The following is an 18,840-nucleotide window of genomic DNA, read 5'->3' on the forward strand; positions in this document are numbered from 1 at the left end:
TGCCTAAGCCTTAAAAAAATACCCACCTACATATTTTCAGAGGAATATTTAACTAAATGGAATTCCATTCTTTCTCTCTGCTCCTTCAAATTAATGGAATTGATCATATCGTTCAAGGAATCTGGGTTGCAGACTCTCAAATCTGGCTTAGATAATACCTATTCTGATCTCTCTAAATTTGAAAATACAACAGGCTTCGATGTTTCCCTCAAAAAAATAACAGAACATACAGAACATCTTGTTGTTCTTGAGAAATCAATGATGAATACCAAGAGGACACATCTGACTATCAGAATGACAGAGTCTACAACTGGCAGAAAATCGTTCACATAATCCAAATCCTAAATCCATACTCTGGTACCGCACACCCTTTAAGCGTAACAAAGGGGCACAATCCAAGTCGGTCTCCTTCTTATCTTCTGATGGCCATATGATTGACTATGAGTCTGATCCAGCTGTCAATGGCCCTGATACCAGATACGAGCAAGCATTTCCAAAAAACACAGGAGGAGCAGGAGGCATTGGTGGCAATCCAGAAAGAGATACCTGGGAGACGTTACCCAACCAGAGACAGGAGAATGAGACAACACTCCTAAACAATGATATCACCGTCTTGATCCTTACACCTACCATACTCTCCTCCATGCAGATCAAGGTCCTAGCCAAGGGCCTTAACTTCGTCCCCATCACCAATTTCATCCTGTTCCAAACCATCAGGGACGTGAACAAATTTACCTGGCTCATTACTGTGAAAAAAACACTTTTTACTTGATGATAAACTGGACATTTCCTCACACAGCAATATTCTCGAGGATTTGGACCCTTCATATTTTTTCCCCAAAAGAACCCACAGCTCTCCTTACGTTGCAGTCTGGTTTCGAACAGCTGTGATCCTTTAATCAGTGACAGTGAAATTAAAGTTTTTCCTAACAACCCTATGTATTTTTCATTGCAGTCTAGGGTAGCCTCCTTGGATCTATTTCAATCCCTAGTGGAACATGTCCTCAAGGAACTACATCACCATACAGGTTCTTCCAGAACTTACAGCAATATCACCCAAGCGGAATCTCAAGCCATTAGAGATTTACAAGTGAACACTAATTTAACTATACGACAATCGGTGAAGGGGTTGCGTTACCGTCATTGATACTTTGCTATTCATACAATTATTTCGTAATATTCTCACAGATACCCTCACTTATAAACCTTATAAACCTTTGGCATCGGATCACCCGCCAGCTTTCAAATATAAGTTATCCACTTTATTACATGACGGTAACCGCACAGGTGTTATTTTCAACAAGCTCCATAGATGGCAAATACCTGACCATCCTATATGTCCAATCTTTCATGGGCTCCCCAAAACCCACAAGGGTATCCCCCCTTTTCACCCTTTTATTTTGCATCTAAGTTCCCTTAACAAAACCTTAAGCCAGTGGCTTGATGAGCACCTTCAGCCTCTAATTGCCAGGACCCCGGGTTATCTTAAAGACACCCCTACAGTTCTTCAGGTTTTTGACAAGTTTGAATGGCATGACAATTTTTCTTTTGAAACCAGTGATGTCATTAATTTATATTCCACTATACCCCATTCCTTAGCTATAATTGCCATTCAACACCATCTGGAAAGGTAGAGTGACTATTCTTGTTCCTTAAAATGTTTCATTCTAGCTGCCCTAGATTATCTACTTCAACACAACTTCTTCAATTTCAATGGAAATTGTTATTAGGTGCACCGATGGGTTTTAAATTTTCCTCTTCTTTGGCAATCCTCTAGATGTCCTGGTGGGAAGAGAAATACATTTTTACTGACAGTACCCCTCTTTTTGTCGCAAATTAAATGGTTCAGCAGATATGTTGACGACCTGTTATTAGGCTGTGAGAGTCTCACCAACACATTTGAAGAGTTTTCATCATATATCAATTCCAATTAATTAAACTTACAGCTCACGGTTCACGGCAATACTATCGTCCATTCATGCCATGTCACTCAAGCTATACCACAGGGAGAACTAACTCACGCGTGAGAGATGCATTTGTTCCACTCAGGAAACTTTACGCAAGGAAAGCATGACAATTGTCAACAGATTAACTACCCATGGTCATAGTTGCTCCAATGTTAAGCAGGCTTTCACCAAAGTCTCACGCAATTCCAGGACCACTTTATTATCCAAAAAGGGACCTATCAAGTCATAAGAACACCATTATAAAATAATAATCTTTATTTTTATATACATATTCCGCAGCGCTTTACAGGTTGCACACATTATCATCACTGTCCCCGATTGGGCTCACAATCTAGAATTCCTATCAGTATGTCTTTGGAATGTGGGAGGAAACCGGAGTGCCCGGAGGAAACCCACGCAAACACGGAGAGAACATACAAACTCTTTGCAGATGTTGTCCTGGGTGGGATTAGAACCCAGGACCCCAGCGCTGCAAGGCTGCTGTGCTAACCACTGCGCCACCGTGCTGCCCTGTCACCTTCTCAGCCGCCTTCAGTCCTCAATTTAATGATATAACGAGAATTGTCCTGCAATATCTACCTATCATGCACCAGGACACCACCTTACACTTTATTCTGAACAATGGCTGTAGAGTAGATGCCAAAAGAGGTCTTACTTTAGGCAATATGCTATCCCCCAGCATGCTACAATCATCCCCTCCTTCTTCAACTTGGCTGACTGTTAAGGGTTTTCATTAATGTGCCGGGTCCAAGTGCAATGTATGTCATTTTGCCTGTGACAAAACACGCACATTTATCATCCCTTTGAATATTCAGTACACCATCGATTCTTTCATTAACTGCGATTACAAATCCGCGGTTTATTGTATTGCCTGTGTGACCTGCAAAATCTGTTACATTGGGCAAACAATCAGAAGGTTAAAACAGAGAATTGCCGAGCATGTAGCCAACATCAACAATAAAAATGGGGCATATTCTGGAGCATGTAAACACTTTGTCTCCGTTCACAGTAGTGACATCCCATTTTTGTTATATGTTATGTATATTTTGTGGTCGAATCATTAGTTGTCACTTTTTTAAAGTATAACCACAAAAAGAAATCCTCCAAAAATGATTCAAAAAAACATCAGACAAAAAGGCAGAGATGCTTACCTGCCCAGGCCTCCAAACAAATTCACTACTTTTTAAAAGTAGCAGAAATTATGTGCAAATATAGTCCAGTCCCCCATAGTAATTTTTTTCCGTAAGCCAAAAAGTTTTGAGCAAATTTTTCACTTGCGTGCAACATTTTAACAGACCACCTGACTTTTGTGCTCTAAAAAGGCGCAAAAAAACCCCAATGACACAGAAAAAAAGAGTATTTTTTTTATTTTCGGCCAAATCCATTGAAGAATTTGGCACAAAAAGTTAAAAAAAGTGACTTGAAAAAAGTCACAAATGATGAATTGACCCTCTGGTTTTTGTTGTTGTTGTTTTCCTTGTGTTCTCTATTGTGCTTTCCAATGTATATATAGTATATCTGATAAAGAATAATGATGTGTTTTGTTGTAGGTCTACTTTTTATGGTTCCATTCTAAAGATATGATCCAATCATTTAAAACACTGGAAAGGTAAACAAATAGCATATTTTGGAGATTATATAAGACGACAATTGTATGGACTTATTTACAGCCTATACAAATCTGCATGTGTAAAAATAAAAAATAATTAAAAAAAGTTAAGGAGACTGAGTCAACAATACTTTATCTCGATGCATTGTTCCTGCGCTCTCTCATCCCACTCTCCTGTTTTATGGCTCCTCCTGTTGGTAGGTTCTAGATAGACTTTACGCAGTGTTTGTTCTATTTCAGTCTGGGAGGAGAAAAAAAGCTTAAAACTGGGTGACCTCGGAAACCACCAATCAGCTCAATCTTGGGTGCATGGCGCTACTATTAAGTGTCCATTCCCTTCATTTAATTTTCAAGGAGTCAGTAGTTGATTTCTATAAATAGAATCCCATAGGAACCAACATTGCTTTGCATCCGGATGCCATAATTTTGCACTTCATTACCAGAACCAATATGATTAACAAAGCAACTTGAAATCCCATGGAAGCAGAACCGTCAAAATAAGCATCAGCAGACGCCAATATCATGGGTGGGAGAATCTAGAACACTGGAAAAACATGGAGACTGTTGACATTGGGCAGTAGACAATCAACTATTTCCGTTTAGTCATATTCTAAAATAAAACAATCGTAGACAAAAGAATGTCATTGGCATGTAGTGTCATCAACCATCACGTCACCAGCAGCAAATGTCCTGTTGGACAGAGTATATCTCTTTCACCGATACCTCTTGTTTGATCAGTACTTTGTTTGTTCACCTGGCTGGCATTTCAGCCGACTATTTCACTGTAGTAAATAATGAGCTAAGTTTATTTCCATCATAGACTGGTCTACAGTATAAGTCTGATAGATGCAGCACCTTCCTGTGGAACAGGGGCACCCTTTCCTATCTATGAGTACTTTTGCTTTTATATTTTTATATCTCACCAATTCAGGACTGGGCTATTTACCACCATTCTTGAGCAGGCACATTTTCGGATTTTTTTTTGTACATGCGATTGAAAGAGCTGCACGATCTTTGCTTGTTCAGATATTTTGGGATCTTTTTTACATGATACATGGTGCTTCACTTTTATGTCATTGCCATACTCTCATTTTAATTTTTTTACCTTTTTTTTTTCCATATAATCAATGGTGCTATACAAATAAATAATAATAAATACTACTGCTAATAATAATAACAATAATCATTAATAATAATTTGGCGATATCAGTGGGAAAATAAAATAAGTAAGTGTCTGTTTCTCGCATGGTTTTAATTTTTTTCACCACATGACGTCACTAAAATAAATTTAACAATGTGATCTCTTTTCTATATTAATTATTTTAATATATCAAACATGTTTTTTTTCACGTGGGCAGAGCTAGTAATAACAATTTGGACTTTATGTATTTTATATACCTTTTTTTTTTAATTTACATATTTTTTAATTTTCCATTTATTTCACCAATTGTGTCCCCCATAAGTCATAAAAGACCATTGGGGGAATTTCAATATTTATTTTTTATTTCATTACTTGAGTTCCCCTGTAACTGGGGCTGCTATATATTTGCTCCAGTTACAGTGGAATTGCCGCCTCCTCCTGACTGTATAGCAGAACTGACCTTTCCTAGGCCCAGCAATCACATGACCACTGGGTCAGGAAGAGGAAGCATTGTTAGCGCTTCCTATATGCTGTCTATAGTGATTGTTCAGTGCTGTGTATACAGCGATTGGGAAGACAGAGATGGTAATAAACTGTCTCTGTCTTCTCTATGGGGAGTTTGACTGTATTAGAGCATTTTAGGACATCACTGAAGGGTAGAACGTGGACCACCTGGACATTTAAGGTCTATCGGTGGTTCAGCAGCTGGTCCAAAAGTACTGAAGACAAGTTTTGAGGGCAATGAATAAAGTATGATGTGTAAATCAGTTCTTCCCAGAGAAAGTCAATTTCTCGTTAAACCCATGGACCTTTGTGATTTCTGTTCTAGGTTTGGTCTGATCCACGCGGTGTTTACAAACCTTCTGTTATGGGTTAATGGAGTTTTAACAGAGTCCAAGCACCAGCTGAATGAACATAAGGAAAGACTCATTACTCTTGGGTTCTCGAATATAACAATGGGTAAGAATTAAGAAAGCTCCCTTGGAATATGGGTATCTATGCCTGTTACTGACTATATACATAGAAATCTGACTCCAATCTTAGGTGTTCTTAAAGCGAAAGCAGATGCTTGGCTTAAACTGCATTTATCTGTGGTAGGTAGGGTGAATCTTATTAAAATGATTTTGATGCCAAAAATACTGTATATTCTTCATAATGCGCCAGTTTGGATACCACGCGGGAGATTTAGACAGATTAACTCTCTGTTCAGGAATTTGATATGGGGGAGACAGCATCCGCGTATCAAACTGGAGACACTTCAGCGACCCAAGGAAGATGGGGGATTGGCATTGCCTAACCTTGAAATATATTTTCTTGCAGCCCAGAGTCAGCATTTAAAAGGCTGGGCGCATGTAGGGTCATCTGGGGCAGTACAGCGGCTGATGGAAGTGGTGACAAAAAGAAGGCCAGTGGTACAATGTTTGGAGGATGGATCCCTGGGGGCTCTGGGGAAATTATACCCGACTGTGTTGTTGATACGCAGGCTGTGGGGTAGGCTGAGACATTAACGGGGGGTCACGGATTTGACTAGATTCTCACCGCTATGGCATATCAGCAACTTACAGGAGTTTGAGGCACTGGGGGTACTGACAGAATGGCAAGTCAAAGGGATTCAGTACGCGTATCAAATAATTGAGCGAGGTGAATTGAAATCATTTTCCCAATTACAGGCAGAATTTGGTCTTGGGACTGGGGGAATTTCAGTATTTGCGGATGAGGCATGCTTTTGGAGCTCAGAGTAGAAACGGAGGTATTGGAATTCAGAGGGATATAGTACTGGAGTATGTGTGTAATGAAGGGACTACTGGGGGAGTCATATCTACTTTGTATAAAGATCTGTTGCACACTTTCCTATTGGGGTTTCCAATAATGGCGAGAGCTAAGTGGGAGAGGGATCTGGGTCCAATGGAGAATGAGACTTGGGAGTCGGTGCTAGAATGGGTCCCACGATTGTCACTGAGCGAACCGTATAGACTGTCACAGCTCTATGTGATACACAGGGTTTATAAGTCACCGATGGTGCTATATAAGGCTGGTTTGCGTGATGATTCTGAATGCCCGAGGTGTAAAACTGCAGATGCTGATATACTCCATATGATGTGGACGTGTCCGAGACTGGCTGCTTTTTGGGTGGTAGTTTTGAGTCGTATGGAAGGTGCGTATGGATGTAAGGTGCCAAGGGATCCAGTTGTGTGCTTGTTGGGATGTGTGGATGAGATTGGAGTGGATAACAACCTGAAGATAGCTATTGCCAGATTGTTATACATGGCTAGGAAGGTAATAGCTCGAAATTGGATTAGGGAAGAACCGCCGTCAAGAGGAGAGTTCCTCCAGTATGTGAAGCAGGGCCTCACACTAGAAAAGGGGTTTTATAAAAAAAGAGGGAAAATCGAAATGTTCAATAAAATGTGGTCTCCGTGGATTGCTATGGGATAGGGGTATTATAGAGGGAGAGTTAATTAAGGTTCCTAATTAATGGTAATGTTAAATGAGGCTTATATTATTGGCCGAGGGATTAGATAGTATATTGGTCTAATGATGGAAGTGCTAAGCAAGGTGAGCTGCTTTGTTGGGTGGGGTTGGGGGGTGGTGAGATTGAAGGGGAATGTTTGAAGGGGGGGGGAAGCTTTGTATTGAAAATGAGAATGTAACATGTCATTTATCTTGTTATTCTTAATAAAAATTTATTTGAATAAAAAAAAAAAAAGAATTAAGAAGGCTATTGTTGCCACCGCTGTTAAAACAACAGTCCCTGTCTTCAGTGAGGCTCACAATCTAATTTCCCTATTTCAGACATACTTGTGCCAAATTCATAGGAAGACCTTTTGGGGTGTGAGAGGAAACCAGAGCACCTGGAGGAAACCCGTACAAACACAAGGCGAACATACAAATTCCATGGCAATGTTGTATTTTGGGTTGATTTGAACCCTGGACCCCAGTTCTGAGAGGCAACAGTGCTAACCACTGAGCCCGTTCATGAAAGAATAGTCTTAGTCTTTAGTATTTTCACTAGTGAGTAACATGCAAGGAGGGAATGATGAGTGTCTGCACCAGGAGTTGTGTGCCAGTGAGAAACCAACTAATAACTCTGCCTTGGACAGAGTACATAGATACAAAGTAGGGCAGATAAGTGAATATGAATTTAATATGAGTTACCCAGATATCCAGCTTGCTTCTTACTGTATCTTTCCTGAGTCAGATTCCGCCTTTGGCTTTCTTGATATATATGGTTAATCCCAGGAACAGACAACGACCCATGTGCAAAGATGGTGACTGAACCCTCAAGGTTTCGATGGCAACAAACCACAAAGACTGGAAAATCTTGTACGAAAAGCATTAATGCATTGCACATATTGGAAAACTGCAATGAATCGGCACCACAACAACAATAATATAGGATGATGTGCCATGCACCAAAACAATGTATGACATTAATGTTAAATGGAAGAAAATAGTGTATAACAGGCACCAAACATCCATAACAATTCAATGAATGTAAGAGTATATCAGAAAAAAATGAAAAGAATGCTTTATTGATACCTAACACATACACAAAATACACATACACAGTAAAATCATTAAAAAAGGGCAAGAAAATGGTGAAAGAATACCCTTATACAACAAAGCACATTTACTATGTCATAATGGAAAAGGCTAAAGGCGCAAGATTAACTCCCATAGCAATAGTAAATATACACTTTTATTATTATTATTATTATTTATTATTATAGCGCCATTTATTCCATAGCGCTTTGCATGTGAGGAGGGGTATACATAATAAAAGACAAGTACAATAATCTTAATCAATACAAGTGACGACCGGTACATAGGTAGATAGGACCCTGCCCGCGAGGGCTCACAATTTACAAGGGATGGGTGAGGATACAATAGGTGAGGGTAGAGCTGGTCATGCAGCGGTTTGGTCTATGAGTGGTTACTAGGCTTGTTGGAAGAGGTAGGTTTTCGTGTTCTTTTTGAAGGCTTCTACAGTAGGTGAAAGTCTGATATGTTGGGGTAGAGAGTTCCAGAGTAGGGGTGATGCCCGCGAGAAATCTTGTATGCGATTGTGGGAAGAGGAGATAAAAGGGGAGTAAAGAAGAAGGTCTTGTGTGGATTGGTGGTTGCGTGCAGGTAAGTACCAGGAGACGAGGTCACAGATGTATGGAGGAGACAGGTTGTGGATGGCTTTGTATGTCATGGTTAGGGTTTTGAACTGGACAGAGGGGAGAGGCTGCGGAATAGCCGGGGGACAGGTGGATTAGTTGGGCAGCAGAGTTTAGAATAGATTGGAGGGATGCGAGAGTGTTAGAAGGGAGGCCACAGAGCAGAAGGTTGCAGTAGTCAAGGCGGGAGATGATGAGGGCATGGACTAGGGTTTTTACAGATTCTTGGTTGAGGAATGTACGGATTCGGGAAATATTTTTGAATTGCGGTCCGCAGGAACTGGAAAGGGCTTGGATATGTGGTTTGAAGGAGAGATCAGTGTCAAGGATTACCCCGAGGCAGCGAGCTTGTGGGACTCGGGAGAGTGGGCAGCCATTTACTTTAATGGAAAGGTCTGTTGGGGAAGTCAAGTGTGATGGGGGAAAGATGATGAATTCTGTTTTGTCCATATTAAGTTTTAGAAATCTAGCGGAAAAGGATGAAATAGCAGACAGACCTTGTGGGATTCTGGTTAGTAGGGTGGTGATATCTGCTCCAGAGATGTAGATCTGTGTGTCATCGGCATAGAGATGATACTGAAAACCATGGAACTCCAAAGATAAAAGTCTAAGGGGATCAGATTGGGAGACCTTGGTGGCCATTCAACTGGCCCACGATGACCAATCCACTTTCCAGAAAACTGTTCATGTATGAATGCTCAGACCTGACACCTATAATGTGGTGGTGCACCATCTTGCTGGAAAAACTCAGGGAACGTGCCATCTTCAGTGCATAAAGAAAGCAACACATCATCATGATGGTCGCCGTGAGCCAGTTGAATGGCCACCAAGGTATCCCAATCTGACCCCCTTAGACTTTTATCTTTGGGGTCATCTGAAGGCAATTGTCTATGCTGTGAAAATACGAGATGTGCAGCATCTGAAACAATACTAGAAGCCTGTGCTTTTCTTCTGCGGTGTTGCTATTGGTATGTCAAGAGTGGGAGAAGAGGGTTGCATTGACAATCCCAACACAATGGGCAGCATTTTGAACACACTTTATAAGTGGTCATAAACTTGTAAATAACTCATGAAAGAATAAAGTTACATTAAAATCAAGCACACCATTGTTTTTCTTGTGAAATTCTCAATAAGTTTGATGTGTCACATGACCCTCTTCCCATTGGAAAAAATAAAGTTGGATCCAAAATGGCCGACTTCAAAATGGCTGACATGGTCAACACCCATCTAGAAAAGTTTTTCCCCTCCCATATACTAATGTGCCACAAACTGGAAGTTGATATCACCAACCATTCCAATTTTATTTAGGTGTTTCCATATAAATGGTCCACCCAGTACAAACAACAAATAATAAGTGTTCATGAACTGTAAATGAAATGATACATGGTTTTCTAAATATTTAAAAAAAATAAATCTGAAAATTGTAATGTACATTTGTATTCAGCCCCCCGAGTCAATACTTTGTAGGACCATCTTTCACTGCAGTTACTGCAGCAAGAGTTTTGGAGTCTGTCTGCGCTTGCTGAAGAAAAGCCTCCCCACAGCGTTATGCTGCCACCACCATGTTTGGTGGTGGGGATGGTTTTATCAGGGTGATGAGCAGTGTTAGTTTTCTGCCACACATAGCGTTTTGCATTTAGCGCCCAAGAGTTCTATTTTGGTCTCATTTGACCAGAGCACCTTCTTTCATATGCTAGTTGTGTCCCTTACATGGCGTGTGGAAGAAGGTGCTATGTTCAGATGAGACCAAGGTGACACTTTTTGTGCTAAATGCAAAGCACTATGTGTGGCAGAAATTTAACACTGCACATCACCCTGAAAACATCATCCCCACCGTAAAATGTGGTGGTAGCCTCATACTGTGGGGATGCTTTTCTTCAGCAGGGACAGAGAATTGGTCAGACTTGATGGGAAGTTGATGGTTACAGGGCAATCCTGGAGGAAAACCAGTTAGAGGCTGCAAAAGACTTGAGACTGAGGTGTAGATTCACCTTTTGGCAGGACAATGACCCTAAACATTCTGCCAGAGCTACAATGGATGCTTTATATCAAAACATAATCATGTGTGGGAGCATCCCAGTCACAGTCCAGAATTAAATCCCATTGACAATCTGTGGCAAGACTTAAAAATTGTCATTCACAGACGTCTCCATCTCATCTCACTGAGCTAGAGCTAGCTTGTGAAGCAGAATGGGAAAAAGTTCAGCTTCTAATGTGTAAAGCTGGTAGAAACAGACCCCAAAAGACTTGCAGCGGTAACTGCAGCGAATGGTGGTCCTACAAAGTATTGACTCAGGGGCGCTGAATGCAAAAATACGTCACAATTTACAGATTTATATTTTTTAAATATTTTAAAAACCATGTACCATTTCCTTTACACTTCACAAACACTTGCTAATTAGTATTGGTATATCACATAAAATCCCAATAATCTATATATTTAATTTGTGGGTGTAACATGAAAAAAATCTAGAAAAGTCTATGGGGTATGAATACATTTTCAAGACTCTGTACACACTAGTGACACACATGCAACACATGACCCATAAACACTGCTCACTCAAAGAACATAACCTGCATGCGCACCATTCATGTATAAGATATATGTCGTATCCACACATAGGACACATGCCGCATCCACACCACTTACATATAGGACAACTGCCACATGTCATGTAAACCATATATACCCTATACACATGTTGCATCCACACATACTTGTAGAACGTATGTAACATCCACATCACTCACGTAAAAGACACAAGCCGCTTCCACACCACATAAATACTGTGCAAATGCTGCATCCACACCGCTGATACATTGGGTACATGCCACATACACACCATTCACACATTGGACACGATATCAGATATAGCGATGAGTGAATGTGCTCACATAAAGTATTATCCAACCTTGCTCCTGTGCTAAACGAGTGTCTTCGGCGTGCTTAAATAATATGTCCGAGTCCCAGCGGTTGCATGTCTCACGGCTCTTCGACACCCGCAACACATGAAGGGATTTCCTAAAAAACAGGTAATCTATGCATGTGTTGCTGCTGTCGGACAACCACGAGAGATGCAGCTGCGGGGACTTGAAACATATTTTTTGAGCACGCCAAAGACACTCAGTTTCCACCCAAGTATGCTCGGAGAACACCTTATCTGAGGAAGTTCGCTCATCACTAATCGGAAACATATTTTAAATACACAGGACAAATTATACAAATATGGCTTCTTGGACCCAAAATAATGATAGTCGAAAGAACGCGGCAACACTCACCGGACCTGTGATCAAGTCTTGTCTTTATTAGAAAGCATGTAGAACCATCTTCACGACACGGGGGAGTGGAGGAGCAAAGGAGGTGAGCGGGGAAAGGACGACGGCCGTTTCACGCCAAACCGGCTCTTCTACGGGTCCATGGGTCCAAGACTTGATCACAGGTCCGGTGAGTGTTGCCGCGTTCTTTCTACTATTGTTATATGGTATGTTCCTGTTTTTCTACGCGAGCACCTCCCGAGACTGTCAGTGTTCCATTATTAAGGACTGAGTGTGTACCGAACCTCGCTTCAGGCTGTGCTGCGGCGTTTTTCTTTTTTCCTTTTTGGTGGACCCAAAATAATGTTTGCTTTTAATCACAGAAAGCACAATCAAAGCAAGATTTTGGAAATGATTGGTTTTGGAAATCAATAATTAAAACGAAATCTCTTTAAAGACATGAGTAGATACATATTGTTGCACAATGGTAATGCATTCTTTATCTGCATATAAAAAGTGCTTTCACAACTTAATTCTATATTCTTGTTTTTTTTTTTATAGATCACCATACACCAGAATGCAATTGCACAGCCAATGTGTGCTCCATCTTTTCAGAAGGTATATACTATCTGTATCCATTCACAATTGAGTACCACATACTGTCCTCCACCATGCTCTACGTCTTGTGGAAGAACATTGGGCGCACCGTGAAGCATCACCAGCAGAAGATCCACTTCAAGTTTCATGGTATCACAGCTGGTACAATTATGGGCCTGATCGTTCTCACGACCACCATTGCCGTCTTGGTTGTATATCTCATTCAGATTGGAAGATCGAAGACCAGAAGTGAACTGGCCCTCACCATGTTCTACGTCTTTGCCATTATAGTATTGACACTTATGTGCACGGCAGGTATCATTGGTCTTTTCATTTACAGACTGGAAAATAAGTCATTGGATAAAACGGAAAGTCCTGCTAAGAAACTGGACTCGGATCTTCTTGTTGGTTCTGCGTGTGGTTCTTGGCTCATCTCTTGGGGTTCTATCTTGGCTATTATCTGTGCTGAGACTCCCCCTGATTATTCTTGGTACAACTTACCTTATTCTATCCTGGTTATCATCGAGAAGTCTGTTCAGAATCTGTTTATAATTGAGTGTATACACCGTAAGGAAGAAGAGGAACCTATGGATAGCCGGGCCATTGAAAGGATATTTTCTATGTCTGGTAGAAGTACATTGTCCCTCAGCCCTTCGTATGAGGTGGTCAATGAATCAGTCACTATTTTTAACAAGGAATTCCCTTACATGTCCAATTCAGAACTGTCTCTGGGAGAAGCCTCCTCAGAAGAAAAAAAGAATCAAGAAAACAATAACTCTATCAGACTTGCTCCATCCATTATGGCTATACAAGCAAACCGGTCGGCAAAACTCAACAAGAAACGGAGAATTCTCAAAAACATTGCGGCATTCCTCTTCCTCTGCAACATTTCGGTAAGTAGTTTTCCTTCCGTAGCCATGTTACATAGTAACATAGTAACATAGTTAGTAAGGCCGAAAAAAGACATTTGTCCATCCAGTTCAGCCCAGAGGTGCAAAATTTCTGCTTTTGTTCCGTTGACTTTTTTCTGCAATTGACTGCGCCAAAGTATGTAAAATCAATCTGTTCTACATATTGGGTTGCATTTTTGATGCATATTTGACTCACACTGTGTTTTTATTTTAATTGTGGGGGGGGGGGGGTCATAAATACTGGAATTCTGCACATAAAAACAAAATGACATCTTTTACATGTATTTAATTCAGGCTCCCCATAGAAGTACCAAATGTACCAAGACTTGCACAGTTCAACAGCATCTTAAAGGCACAGGGGGCATGAGTTTTAATGATGTCACATCCACTTTACTCAAACTGTTCAATGCAGAAAATGTTTTACATTAAAAAAGCAGCAGAAAAGTTTTGCTGTGTATGCGGTGCACCCTTGGTTTGTTGGTGCGTTGCTCAAGTCCAGACATGCAGTGCCGATGCAGGATATATACACCTGTAACAGGATATAGCTACTGCATGCGCAGCGTGCCGATGAAGACAGGGTGCGTACACCCGGCTTACAGCACAGGGTACACCCAGTTTACTGTTTATTGCTGAGAAGCCACTCTTAGAAATCATTTACTCCTACCAACAGGAGGGTGATAACATGATGAATTGGATGAGTAGTTTGGGGAAAACAATGCCACCATGACTATTCACCCACTAATTAGTATATCACCAGTGCACTTATTAAATAGTTTTCTTTTACCATATGCAGAAATCAATTAGACAATATAAAGGACTTGTTAGGGTATTGACATAGCAATAATACATGGTGGCGGTTTGGAAAACCTGGGCAAGCTGTCAGGTTCCCTTTAAATAGATCCAATAGAGCTGAAGAAGCTGGTGACATGAGATAAAATATATGTCAGAATGGCTGCATAATCCTGATATTAGGATGAGCATTTTATGAATTCAATTAAAGAATGGAATATCTCATAAGTTTATTATGTTAACAAGCAAGGTTGCCACCAAAAGAAATTGCGTGCAGATAGAAACCCGACGTTTCGACCCTCCTGGGTCTTACTCATGGGGTTACTAGGGAGACACAGAAACACTATCAGATATCAACCTAGCAAAATTAACAAAAAACGGATGCAGTAACATAGTAACATAGTAACATAGTTAGTAAGGCCGAAAAAAGACATTTGTCCATCCAGTTCAGCCTATATTCCATCATAATAAATCCCCAGATCTACGTCCTTCTACAGAACCTAATAATTGTATGATACAATATTGTTCTGCTCCAGGAAGACATCCAGGCCTCTCTTGAACCCCTCGACTGAGTTCGCCATCACCACCTCCTCAGGCAAGCAATTCCAGATTCTCACTGCCCTAACAGTAAAGAATCCTCTTCTATGTTGGTGGAAAAACCTTCTCTCCTCCAGACGCAAAGAATGCCCCCTTGTGCCCATCACCTTCCTTGGTATAAACAGATCCTCAGCGAGATATTTGTATTGTCCCCTTATATACTTATACATGATTATTAGATCGCCCCTCAGTCGTCTTTTTTCTAGACTAAATAATCCTAATTTCGCTAATCTATCTGGGTATTGTAGTTCTCCCATCCCCTTTATTAATTTTGTTGCCCTCCTTTGTACTCTCTCTAGTTCCATTATATCCTTCCTGAGCACCGGTGCCCAAAACTGGACACAGTACTCCATGTGAGGTCTAACTAGGGATTTGTACAGAGGCAGTATAATGCTCTCATCATGTGTATCCAGACCTCTTTTAATGCACCCCATGATCCAGTTTGCCTTGGCAGCTGCTGCCTGGCACTGGCTGCTCCAGGTAAGTTTATCATTAACTAGGATCCCCAAGTCCTTCTCCCTGTCAGATTTACCCAGTGGTTTCCCATTCAGTGTGTAATGGTGATATTGATTCCTTCTTCCCATGTGTATAACCTTACATTTATCATTGTTAAACCTCATCTGCCACCTTTCAGCCCAAGTTTCCAACTTATCCAGATCCATCTGTAGCAGAATACTATCTTCTCTTGTATTAACTGCTTTACATAGTTTTGTATCATCTGCAAATATCGATATTTTACTGTGTAAACCTTCTACGAGATCATTAATGAATATGTTGAAGAGAACAGGTCCCAATACCGACCCCTGCGGTACCCCACTGGTCACAGCGACCCAGTTAGAGACTATACCATTTATAACCACCCTCTGCTTTCTATCACTAAGCCAGTTACTAACCCATTTACACACATTTTCCCCCAGACCAAGCATTCTCATTTTGTGTACCAACCTCTTGTGCGGCACGGTATCAAACGCTTTGGAAAAATCGAGATATACCACGTCCAATGACTCACCGTGGTCCAGCCTATAGCTTACCTCTTCATAAAAACTGATTAGATTGGTTTGACAGGAGCGATTTCTCATAAACCCATGCTGATATGGAGTTAAACAGTTATTCTCATTGAGATAATCCAGAATAACATCCCTCAGAAACCCTTCAAATATTTTACCAACAATAGAGGTTAGACTTACTGGCCTATAATTTCCAGGTTCACTTTTAGAGCCCTTTTTGAATATTGGCACCACATTTGCTATGCGCCAGTCCTGCGGAACAGACCCTGTCGCTATAGAGTCCCTAAAAATAAGAAATAATGGTTTATCTATTACATTACTTAGTTCCCTTAGTACTCGTGGGTGTATGCCATCCGGACCCGGAGATTTATCTATTTTAATCTTATTTAGCCGGTTTCGCACCTCTTCTTGGGTTAGATTGGTGACCCTTAATATAGGGTTTTCATTGTTTCTTGGGATTTCACCTAGCATTTCATTTTCCACCGTGAATACCGTGGAGAAGAAGGTGTTTAATATGTTAGCTTTTTCCTCGTCATCTACAACCATTCTTTCCTCACTATTTTTTAAGGGGCCTACATTTTCAGTTTTTATTCTTTTACTATTGATATAGTTGAAGAACAGTTTGGGATTAGTTTTACTCTCCTTAGCAATGTGCTTCTCTGTTTCCTTTTTGGCAGCTTTAATTAGTTTTTTAGATAAAGTATTTTTCTCCCTATAGTTTTTTAGAGCTTCAATGGTGCCATCCTGCTTTAGTAGTGCAAATGCTTTCTTTTTACTGTTAATTGCCTGTCTTACTTCTTTGTTTAGCCACATTGGGTTTTTCCTATTTCTAGTCCTTTTATTCCCACAAGGTATAAACCGCTTACACTGCCTATTTAGGATGTTCTTAAACATTTCCCATTTATTATCTGTATTCTTATTTCTGAGGATATTGTCCCAGTCTACCAGATTAAGGGCATCTCTAAGCTGGTCAAACTTTGCCTTCCTAAAGTTCAGTGTTTTTGTGACTCCCTGACAAGTCCCCCTAGTGAAAGACAGGTGAAACTGCACAATATTGTGGTTGCTATTTCCTAGATGCCCGACCACCTTCAGATTTGTTATTCTGTCAGGTCTATTAGATAGTATTAGGTCTAAAAGTGCTGCTCCTCTGGTTGGATTCTGCACCAATTGTGAAAGATAATTTTTCTTGGTTATTAGCAGAAACCTGTTGCCTTTATGGGTTTCACAGGTTTCTGTTTCCCAGTTAATATCCGGGTAGTTAACATAAATACATAACAATTATATATACATATGTACACCATAGGTCATAAAAAGTAAACATTAGATACAATGCAGCCAGTGTTGGTCGTAGACTGCTGGTGAGGAGCAATAGTTTACAAATGAAATAAATCACGGAACATTGGTAATGAAAGGGTGGAAGATGTAGAAGATAATGAAGATGGTAGAAATAACAAGAGCTGATTACCTTGATTCCTGATTAAATGTATAAAGGTGGCAGAGGTTAGGCAGCAGTAAAGTTTCCCTCAATGTATAGTAACTGTGGTAAAAAATAGAGAGGTTATATGGGGGTAACTGAAAATGAGGTAGAAGGTGTTTCGGATGGGGTGCCTGGACATTTGACCCTAGTACCCTCTCAGCCCACCCGTAAATAATTATAACAGTAGGGTTGCAAAGAACATCCAGATACTAAAAATACTAAATATAATGGGATCTAGATACTGAATATAATGGGGTCCACCATACAAGACTTCAACGTATAGTAAGAAAAGGGGGGGGGGTTAGCCATGTGGCATATTAGGAGGTACCATGGTCGGGTTATGAAGCACATAGTTACCTTAATAAAGTATGAGGTAGTGGTATGGAAAACCTCAATGCGTAATAATAGTTTGGAGGAATGGCCTCCGCTTCCGTGGTGGGCCTATGGAACACATAATGCTGTAGAGGGTAAGATGGGATGCGTAGGGGGTGGAAACCAGGCATTATGGAGGCATTATATATTGTCATGGAGCGCATGTAATTACCTAATTGCGGCGTGAAGTGAGGGTATAGAATTCCCTGCTGAATGATATTTGCCCGGTGGGATGGCTTCAGCTTGCGTGGTGGGCCTGGGGAAGACATCCATATGGTGAGGGGATGTTAAAAAGAACAGAGGTGGCACAGCGTAATAGGAGAAAATTAAAATACCTGCAGCGTCCTAGATGGCTGTATACAGCGGCACTCCCGTGCCTTGCAATGAGTGGCATGTGAGGAGTGAGGGAGAAGGCGGGTTTATGTACCGTCACTAGTACCGCCGTACCGGAAGTGAGGCCCCTAGTACCGGAAGTGACGCGGCGCTCCGTCGCTGGGATAGCCGAGCATGCGCGGTGGGCACTGAATGTCATTATGGGCATGTAAGTGCCAGAAGAGGGGTTTGACAACGTGTGGTCACGTGTCTGGCTGAGACAGCACCGTAGTGCGGTGTTAGGAGGACGCCGTCTGGATCTGGAACCGAGGCTAATAGCACCTGGAAATGTCCTGCACCATGTAATAAGTGCGGCTATGCATAAATTGGAACAAAGTCACTAGGCGTAATAGGGCTCAATATAGGGGGTGTAGAAATTAAGGTGCTGATGGATGCCTGGATGTACGTGCCCGGAATTAACCGTATATTGAAATAATGAGTACGGTTATATATTCTAGGAGATTAGACCTGGATCACTGTATGTGATGAGACTACATTTGGGAGGTATAAGTGGACATAGATCCTGATATATGAGATGAGTATCCTTGTACTTCGGCACCGTGTAACAAGTGCGGCTATGCAT

The 18,840-nt window shown here is 41.0% G+C and overlaps 1 protein-coding gene across 1 annotated transcript in view; it reads left to right on the forward strand.

The window, feature by feature from the left end:
* The window catches only part of OTOP1 (otopetrin 1), a 118,611-nt gene that overhangs the window by 85,476 nt on the left and 14,295 nt on the right, over nt 1-18,840 (forward strand). Inside the window, exons 4-6 of the mRNA XM_069744843.1 lie at nt 3,518-3,576; nt 5,547-5,677; nt 12,697-13,625. Of these exons, the coding sequence (XP_069600944.1) occupies nt 3,518-3,576; nt 5,547-5,677; nt 12,697-13,625 (1,119 nt within the window). The remainder of the gene's footprint in view (nt 1-3,517; nt 3,577-5,546; nt 5,678-12,696; nt 13,626-18,840) is intronic.

Source organism: Ranitomeya imitator, chromosome 1 (assembly GCF_032444005.1).
Source record: "Ranitomeya imitator isolate aRanImi1 chromosome 1, aRanImi1.pri, whole genome shotgun sequence".
NCBI lineage: Eukaryota > Metazoa > Chordata > Amphibia > Anura > Dendrobatidae > Ranitomeya > Ranitomeya imitator.